Below are 9,806 nucleotides of genomic sequence, written 5' to 3' on the forward strand. Positions count from 1 at the left end.
CACCAGGTGAGGGGTATAGTGTGTACCAGCACCAGGAGAAGGGTACAGTGTGTACCAGCACCAGGAGAAGGGTACAGTGTGTACCAGCACCAGGAGAAGGGTACAGTGTGTACCAGCACCAGGAGAAGGGTACAGTGTGTACCAGCACCAGGAGAAGGGTACAGTGTGTACCAGCACCAGGAGAAGGGTACAGTGTGTACCAGCACCAGGAGAAGGGTACAGTGTGTACCAGCACCAGGAGAAGGGTACAGTGTGTACCAGCACCAGGAGAAGGGTACAGTGTGTACCAGCACCAGGAGAAGGGTACAGTGTGTACCAGCACCAGGAGAAGGGTACAGTGTGTACCAGCACCAGGAGAAGGGTACAGTGTGTACCAGCACCAGGAGAAGGGTACAGTGTGTACCAGCACCAGGAGAAGGGTACAGTGTGTACCAGCACCAGGAGAAGGGTACAGTGTGTACCAGCACCAGGAGAAGGGTACAGTGTGTACCAGCACCAGGAGAAGGGTACAGTGTGTACCAGCACCAGGAGAAGGGTACAGTGTGTACCAACACCAGGTGAGGGGTGTAGTGTGTACCATCACCAGGTGAGGGGTATAGTGTGTACTATTACCCGGTGAGGGGTAGAGTATGAGTGATCTTTCCCCTCCAGCAGCAGCGGGTTACACAGCCTGATAGAAATTGCCAATCCAAACCTATAATTGTTGGTTGTGTTTCATCTCAATCTCTGTTTTCATCGACTGTCGTTTAATTTGGACCAAGTCTGGTGCACATTTGTCTAACTGCCTGGGCTCACCTCCACACCACACTATTTGCTGCTCACGGTCCTGGAAAAAATGGTTCTGTCAATAACTGACCTGGCCTCAACCCTAACGTGGAAGTGAGTTATGCAGTTTGCACTCAATTATTCTCTCTCTCTACTTCTCTGTCTCTATCAGCTCCTTCGCCTAATTTCACATCTCGTTTCTTTCAGATGATTTTCTCTGCCCCTCTTCCTCACACCTTTTCCCCTATATTTCCTCTTGCACCCTTCCTTCCCTCTTGGCCCCTTTTACCATCCCTCTCTATCTCTCTGTGTCTCTTATTCCCACCTGTTTTCTTGTCTCTCTCTTCATCACTGCATCACTCCTGCTCTCTATCTCTCCCTTCTTCTCTTTGTGTCTTCCCTGTCAGCTCCCTTGGTCTGCCTTCCCTTCTGACTCAAACAGGCTTTCCTTCCTTCCCTATCTCTCTCGTTCTTCCTTCTTTCTGTTTCTGTGTTGCCAGTCTGCACAGCGTCGCAGGTACAGGCCACCTCTTCCCATCCTGTACCCCCACCCTGACCACATTGCTCACAGCCATTGTCTCTCTGTTCCTTGTCGGTTCAGCGTTTTCCATGTGTCCGCATCAGTTCCAATACCTGCTCTCATACAGCAAACAATTTATCACTTCTCAGCAATAAGTTTGTCTCCAGCCCTTTGGCCTATTGTGGAAAATAACAAATGGAATTTCTATGCGGCTGCACTCATGAGATCGACAACAACTTTTGTTTTCATAGCCCTGTCCCTGGGAAGGAGCTGAGAGCTGGAATAATTGACCTGTCAGGATTCAGCCATGACTTTTCATTCTCTGCACTAGCACTGGGGGGGGAGGAGTGAGAAAACAGTTATCACAACAGAAACAGAGTGAATCTTTTGCAACGTGCCTTAATTTGAGAAGATGCTGCAACGCGACTCTCACAGCAGAATGTATTACATGGGTTCGACAGATCGGCAGGAAGCCATTCGGCCCATCTGCTCCATGCCAGTGTGTATGCTGCACACAAGCCTCCTCCCACCTGACTTCAACACGCCCCATCAATATACCCTTTATCACTCGGGTGTGTATCTCACTTCACCTTTAATACATCGACACTGTTTACCTCAACCTCTCCATGCTTCAGCGAGGTCATTATCCACCCCACTCCTTTCAGAAAAGAGAATCATTTCAAGTTCCTTGTTGCTTTTACAAGGGACTGTCTTATCTTTATGGTTCCAGGCTCTGGGCTTCAAATAGGCTGGGGTATTTTAGAGTCACAGAGATGTACAACAAGGGAACAGACCCTTCGGTCCAACTTGTCCATGCCGACCAGATATCCCAACCCAATCTAGCCCCATTTGCCAGCACCCAGCCCATATCCCTCTAAACCCATCCTGTTTATATATCCATCTGGATGCCTTTTAAATGTTGTAATTGTACCAGCCTCCACCACTTCCTCTGGCATTTCATTCCATACACGCATCACCCTCTGCATAAAAAAAATTTCCCCTCAGGTGCCTTTTAAATCTTTCCCCTCTCACCCTAAACATATGCCCTTTATGCAAGGTTTGTGAAGGTTTGTAGCTCAGGTTGAGGTTTAGGGTGTAGGTTTGCTCACTGAGCTGTACGTTTGATATCCAGACGTTTCATTACCTGGCTAGGTAACATCATCAGTGGCGACCTCCAAGTGAAGCGAAGCTGTTGTCTCCTGCTTTCTATTTATATCTTTCTCCTGGATGGGGTTCCTGGGGTTTGTGGTGATGTCATTTCCTGTTCGTTTTCTGAGGGGTTGATAGATGGTATCTAGATCTATGTGTTTGTTTATGGCGTTGTGGTTGGAGTGCCAGGCCTCTAGGAATTCTCTGGCATGTCTTTGCTTAGCCTGCCCCAGGATAGATGTGTTGTCCCAGTCGAATTGGTGGTTTTTTATTGCCCTTTATTTCTGGCCTCCCCCATCCCTGGGAAAAAAGCACTCTGACTATTTACTCTATCTGTGCCCCATATGCCCTCGATAAGGTCACTCCTCAGGCTCAGGCACTCTACTTTTCTCTGTGTCTTTTCTACCAGCCTATTTTCCAGGCAGAAAGTGGCTTCGTGGTATTGCCACTGATTCCGAGACCCAGGTTAATGCATGGGGACCAGGGGTTCACACCTTAGCCTGTCAGGTGGTGCCATTCAAATTCAGTCATTCAGTCTGGAATTGATAGTCTTGGTGACCACGGTACTAGGGTTGGTTGTTATGCAAGCCTATCTGGTTTTGTAACGTGCTTTAGGGATGGAAATTTCACCCAAATTGGCCTAAATGTGGCTATGGATTCACAATGATATGGCCAACTCTTAAATATCCTCGAGCATCACAGTAGGGAGTGTGTTATCCCTAGACTGTTAATCCAGAGAACAAGGTAATGGTCTGGGGACCTGGGTTCAAATCCTATTGTGGCAGAAGGCGAAATTTAAATTCACTAACAATTCGTCATTAAAGATCTTATGATGACCATAAATCCATAGCCTGGGGAAATTGTCTGGGGAAACCCATCTGGTTCACTAATGCCCTTCAGGAAACCTTCAGAGCTGGGCTGAGAGGTGGCAAATGGAGTTTATGGAAGGGTGTGAGGCGATTCACTCTGGATTGAGCAACAGGAATGCAGAATACTGGGCTAATGGTAAGCTTCTTGGTAGTGAAGATGAGCAGAGAGATCTCGGTGTCCAGGTCCATAGATCCCTCAAAGTTGACACACAGCTTGATAGGGCTGTTAAGAAGGCATACGGTGTGTTAGCTTTTATTGGTAGAGGGATTGAGATTCGGAGCCACAAGGTCATGCTGCAGCTGTACACTTGGAGTATTGCGTACAGTTCTGGTCATCGCATTATAGGAAGGATGCGAAAGCTTTGGAAAGGGTGCAGAGGAGATTTACCAGGATGTTGCCTGGTATGGAGGGAAGGTCTTATGAGGAAAGGCTGAGGGACTTGAGGCTGTTTTTGTTAGAGAGAAGAAGGTTGAGTGGTGACTTAAGAGAGGCATACAAGGTGGTCAGAAGATTAGATAGGGTGGACAGTGAAAGCCTTTGTCCTCGGATGGTGATGGCTTGCACGAGGGGACATAGCTTTAAATTGAGGGGTGATAGATATCAGACAGATATCAGAGGTAGTTTCTTTACTCAGAGAGTAGTGGGGCATGGAATGGCCTGCCTGCAACAGAAGTGGACTCGCCAACTTTAAGGGCATTTAAATGGTCATTGGTTTAAACATATGGATGAGAATGGAATAGTGTGGGATAGATGGGTTTCAGATTGGTTCCACAGGTCGGCACAACATCGAGGGCCAAAGGGCCTGTACTGCTCTGTAATGTTCTTTGTTCTAAGTTCTATAAAACAGACATCCTTACCTGGTCTGGCTTACATATAACTCTAGAGCAATGCATTTGACTGTTACCTGCCCTCTGGGCAATAAATACTGGCCTAGCCCTCATCCCATGAATGAATAAAATCAAAATGCAGTTAATTGCTCATTAGGAGAGCTATTATAGACATGAGAGACTGAATGGCCACCTTCCATGCTGTAATAATTTTGTGATCCCTAAAACAGAAAAATAGAATTGTTTAAAATTATAAGAGATTTGACACGATAGACAGCAAGGATGTGAATAAGACCTGGGCTATAGCTATCACCAGTCACGAACAAATCCAGTGGGGAATTCAGTTGAAAAGAGTGTGATAGCAATATGGAACTCACTACTATAGGAGTAGTTGTGCAGAAGAGTTTTGTTGCAGTGAAGGGGAATTGGATAAAGACAAATGAGAATGGATCAGAAGATTACATGCTGGGGTGTCGGTCAGCTCAAAAACAGCACATACACCTGCCTGGACCAATTGGAATGAATGGCCTCTTTCTGTGCTGTCAACTACAGAAAGTTACGGGGACTGGGAGACATTTGGAGCTTTCAAGGCTGAAGTTAATTGATTGATTAACTTGATTACAGCTGCTCTGTTCTTGACCTCTGTCTATCTGTCTTGGTTTGAAACACTTAATACCCTTTTATTCACAAAAAAAAGTATCGATCCCTGTTCGGAAATATTCAATTTACCTCCAGAGGTGGCAACATTCCAGAGCCAGCATTCCAGATGTTTACTCCCCTTTGGAAGAGGAGATTCTTTTTGCCACTCCCAGGGCAAATAGTTGAATTCCAATCCACCTTCAACACCTCGATTAGATCTCTCCTTAACCTGAGGCACTCAAGGGAATGAAAGATTAGTTTTTGTGAACTATCCTGATAATTTGACTCTTTATGTCTTTGGATCATTCTGGGAAATCTGCAGTGACACCTCCCTAAGAGTACAATGTTTCAAATCCAGCTGTCTGAGAACCAGATATTCATTTAAACTGCCATCTCCTCCTCCCTTTGCTCCAGCTGTCAGGCTGGGGAGACCCCTAGCATTGCTCAGGAGAGTTTCTGACATTTTCATGGCAAACCAGGAACAACTCCAAAGGATTTCCTGCCTTATCTTGCAGCATTGCCCTGTCAAAACTGATTTATTCAAGGGACCTGGGCTCCATTTATTGCCTGTCCCTAGCTGCCCTGGAGATGGAGGTAGTGATGAGCTGCCATTAATGAGCCGCTGCAGTCTGTTTCTTTCAGAACTTTGAGGCAGCAGGGTGGCTCAGTGGTCAGCACTGCTGCCTCATAGCACCAAGGACCCAGGTTCGATTCCAGCCTCAGGCGACTGTCTGTGTGGAGTTTGCACTTTCTCCCCATGTCTGCGTGGGTTTCCTTTGGGTGCTCTGGTTTCCTCCCACAGTCCAAAGATGTGCTGATTAGGTGGGTTGGCCATGGGAAGTTGCCCTATAGTGTCTGGGGATTTGCAGGTTAGGCGGATTGACCATGCTAAATTGTGCGGATTAGGTGGATTAACCATGGGAAATGCAGGGTTAAAGGGATAGGATGGGTGGTACAGCTTGGGATGCCTTTTGGAGGGTTGGTGTGGCTTTGGGGGCTGAATGGCCTGTTTCTACACAGTAAGGATTCTGTGAAATGCCATTTGTGATCCTTGCTTGAGGAATCTATTGTCCATACTCTCCAAACTCTGAAATGGTCCAAACTTGTCTGACCTAAAACGCCATAACATTGGAGAACTGACATGGGCTCAGTCCAGAGATTACTGGGTTTGAAATTATCTCACTGAATCTTATCTCTGAGCTACTGAGCACAGTCTTCCAGCTGTGATCTCCCAGCAAAGGGCAGCATCTCAGTGTTTTCTAGTCCCCTTCAGACAAAGCCAAAGATCCTCTCAAACTTTTCAATTATTTTTGTGCTTGTTGACTAGATCTTAGCAGATCCCTGTACAGCAAAAAGTCATGCATGAGATGTGGCCATTACTGGCTGGGCTGATATTTATTACCCAGAGGTCTGTTCAGAGTCAGCCACAGTCCTCTCAATCAGACCGGGTAAGGACATTAGTGAGCCAGCAATCAATGTCATTCAACTTGTAATTTATGTTGATTTGGAAATACTTGCTAGAGCAGGGTTCGAACCTGGGTTCTACAGAACATTACCTGGAGTCTCCAGATTAATAGTCTAGTGATAACGCCACTGCCTCCATGTCACTGACTGAATGACCCTTCTCCACCACAGTTTGTAACTGTTGACCACTTAGGAAATATTTAGGGATCTTTCTTAGATCCATTGTTAATGATCTCATCCTCTCCCCACATTGAATTCCATCTGCCACAGTTTCACCCTCTCACTTAATCTGTGAGCATCAATGTGCAACATTCTGTTCCCATTCTGTGCAAGTGACTGTGCCACCTAGTTTGAAATAGCCCCAAAAACATTGAAAGCTCATAATAAGCACGGCATAATGACCTGAAACAAACAAAAAATCTCAACAGAATTAAGTCATTTCATTTCTGCGCCTTCCTCCATCACAAAGTACAAGTGACCCTGCTGAACACCCTTGAGGTGCAGTGTGCCAGGAATCAATCTGATTTTTCATTGACGTGTTCCACAGAATGCCATTAACAGTACTTCACAGCACAGTGTTTGGAATCAAACCTGCAGCAAATACTATTGTACACTGGGACATTTCACACTGTTGCCACAATTTGACCCTCTACCTACCCTCTCCTGCCTCCCTGTTTTCATTCCAGCATTTTCAGTTTTTTACATTTATTTCCCATTCTTCTTCTGGAGTTGGGTGGGACGGTTGCTCAGTGGTTAGCACTGCTGCCGCACAACACCGGGGACCCAGGTTTGATTCCAGCCTCGAGCCACTGTCAGTGTTAGGTTTGCACATTCTCCCCCTGTCTACGTGGGTTTCCTCCGGGTGCTCCAGTTTCCTCCCACAGTCCAAAGATGTGCAGGTCAGGTGAATCGGCTGTGAAAAATTGCCCATAATGTTCAGTGATGTGTAGGTTAGTTGCATTAATCAGGGGTAAATGTAGAGCAATAGGTTAGGGGGAATGGGTCTGGGTGGGTTACTCTTCAGAGGGTCGGTGTGGACTTGTTGGGCTGAAGGGCAAGTTGCCTCACTATAGAGATTCTATGATTGGGCATTGGGAGGATATTGTATGTCTCAAGTCTTAGTTTTATTTTATTCTCTCGTGGGTTTTGTTTTGTTACCTATCCCTGACTGCCCTTGGACTAAGTGGCGTGTTGGCCATTTCAGAGGGATTAAGAAACATTGCTGAGAGTCTGGAGTCACATGTAGGCCAGACCAGGTAAGGATGGCAGATTTCCTTCCCTGAAGGACATGAGTAAACCAAGTGGTTTTTCTAACAATTGATGAACGCTTTATTCCAGAGATGACTTTTGTGTTCCAGATTTATTGATTAACCAGTCTTGAATTCGCCTGGCTGCTGTAGTAGGATTTAAAAGCATTTTCCCAGAGCATTAGCTTAGGTCTCCAGATTACTAGCTCAGTGACATAGCCTCAACACCACCATCTCTCCTTGTCCTGAGAATCATTTGCCTTTCACCCCTTCAGCTGTCAGAGTCATAGTGGTTTGCAGCATGGATACAGGACCTTCGGGCCAAATGCCACCCAGTTTTCACAATTTAAACTAGTCCCACTTGCCTGTGTTTGGTCCATATCCCTTTATACCAATTCCATCCATGTACCTGTCCAAATGTTACTGAAATGACAAAATTGTACTCGCTTCCACCACTCTGAGCAGCCCATTCCAGACACTCACCACCCTCTGTGTGAAAGAGTTGACCTTATGGACTCTTGTGTATCTCTCACCTTAAACCTATGCCCTTTAGTTTTAGGCATCCATACCCTGGGGAAAAGCTGTTGGCTATCCGCCATATCTATGCCTCTAATGATTTTACAGACCTCTATAAGGTCACCCCTCAGTATCCTATGCTCCAGGGAAAAACTCCCAGCCTATCTGGCCTCTCTTTATACAAGCCAGGAGTGGGTTGGAAAAATCAAGTCATGAAGCTAACAAAAGCATGGTTCCTCCTTGTTGTGGTGGATGACCTGGCCATCAAAGCATTTAATGTGTGAAACGAGCTTTAAGTGTTTCTGGGAGAGCTATGGAATGTCTTGTGTGTGTCAGTTATCAAAGGGGAATTGGTTGGTTTGGGGGTTGGGAGTTGGGAGATTGCAGCTGGCCAGTGACTCTGTAATCACGCTGTACGGTCTGCTGATGGCAGTAATGTTTTCCTTCTGTTTGCTGTGTCTGTCCCTGTGTAGCTCCGAGTGCCCCCCCTCAGTCGGTGACTGTGATGATGGTTGGGAACCACAACAGCACCAGCATCAGTGTCTCTTGGGACCCCCCACCAATGGAACAACAGAATGGCATCATCCAGGAATATAAGGTGAGTAACCATCCTGAGGGAGGGAGCCTGCACAGGATCGGGGGTCTGAGGGTGAAGGGAGGAGGTGGTGCTAGACTTAGAAAAGAATTGGATACACACCAGAAGGGAAAACAAAATTGCTGGGCTGAGATGGAAGGGACAGGGCAGTGCATCTGGTTCAGACGTGACGGGCTGAAGGGGCTCCTGTGCTGTAACCATTCAGTGAGTGAACCAGTTAGGGTCTACGGACAAACAGACACATTTACAGCAATAGTAGGCCACTCTGCCCCTCACCATGCCATTCACAAGCATCCAGGTTGATTTGATCAATGCATGTTCCTGTCCACTCCTGAGACCTGTCCAACCTCTTGCCCCAGTGGAATCTATCTGCCTTTACCTGACTCATAAATTCATAATGATTCAGCTACACCACCTTTTGGGAAAGTTTCAAAACCTCACGACCTCCATGAGAAAAGGATTTCTCTCTGTCATTGTCTTAAATGGGTGAGCCCTGATTTTTGAGCTGGGTTCCCTGATTTTTGAAAAGGGTGCCCTGACTTTTGAGCAGGGTTCCCTGATGTTTGAACAGGGTGCCCTGATGTTTGAACAGGGTGCCCTGATTTTTGAGCAGGGTGCCCTAGTTTAGTTTGACAGAGCTGAACCTGCTGCTTGGAGTCAGAAATGACACCGTATGTGACTATTCCATTGGTGGACTGTCCCTTACTGACCATGTCCGCAGCCTTGGACCCAGTTGACCTCAGCATCTCCTCCATTGCCAATGCCCTGTCCCCCAGCTCTCCCTGGGCGCCATTCTGATCTGTGTAACCAGAGAATTGCCTGCGATGATTTCTCTTCATGCTGCCCTCACTCTTCCCTTTAGATTTGGTGTCTTGGCAATGCCAGCCGGTTTCACATCAACAAGACTGTGGATGCTGCTATTCGCTCGGTGGTGATTGGTGGCCTTCTGCCTGGTGTCCAGTATCGTGTCCAGGTTGCGGCTAGCACCGGTGCTGGTGTTGGTGTCAAGAGTGAGCCACAGCTCATCATCATCGGTAAGTGCTCACCCTCATTCCCTCTCTTCCACCTATTCTCCCTCCCTTCCTCCCTCTCTCCTTCCCTCTTCCCTCCCTCTCTCCTTCCCTCTTCCCTCCCTCTCTCCCTCCCTTTCTCCCTCACTCTCTCCTTCCCTTTCTCCCTCCATCTCCCACTCCCTCTCTCTCCCTCTCCCCTTT

At 47.0% G+C, this 9,806-nt stretch overlaps 1 protein-coding gene across 1 annotated transcript in view; it reads left to right on the forward strand.

Moving 5' to 3' along the window:
* robo2 (roundabout, axon guidance receptor, homolog 2 (Drosophila)) overlaps window positions 1–9,806 on the forward strand; it is a 977,511-nt gene that overhangs the window by 902,761 nt on the left and 64,944 nt on the right. Inside the window, exons 18-19 of the mRNA XM_043700204.1 lie at window positions 8,471–8,595; window positions 9,455–9,626. Of these exons, the coding sequence (XP_043556139.1) occupies window positions 8,471–8,595; window positions 9,455–9,626 (297 nt within the window). The remainder of the gene's footprint in view (window positions 1–8,470; window positions 8,596–9,454; window positions 9,627–9,806) is intronic.

The sequence above is a fragment of the Chiloscyllium plagiosum genome, chromosome 12 (assembly GCF_004010195.1).
Source record: "Chiloscyllium plagiosum isolate BGI_BamShark_2017 chromosome 12, ASM401019v2, whole genome shotgun sequence".
Classification (NCBI taxonomy): domain Eukaryota; kingdom Metazoa; phylum Chordata; class Chondrichthyes; order Orectolobiformes; family Hemiscylliidae; genus Chiloscyllium; species Chiloscyllium plagiosum.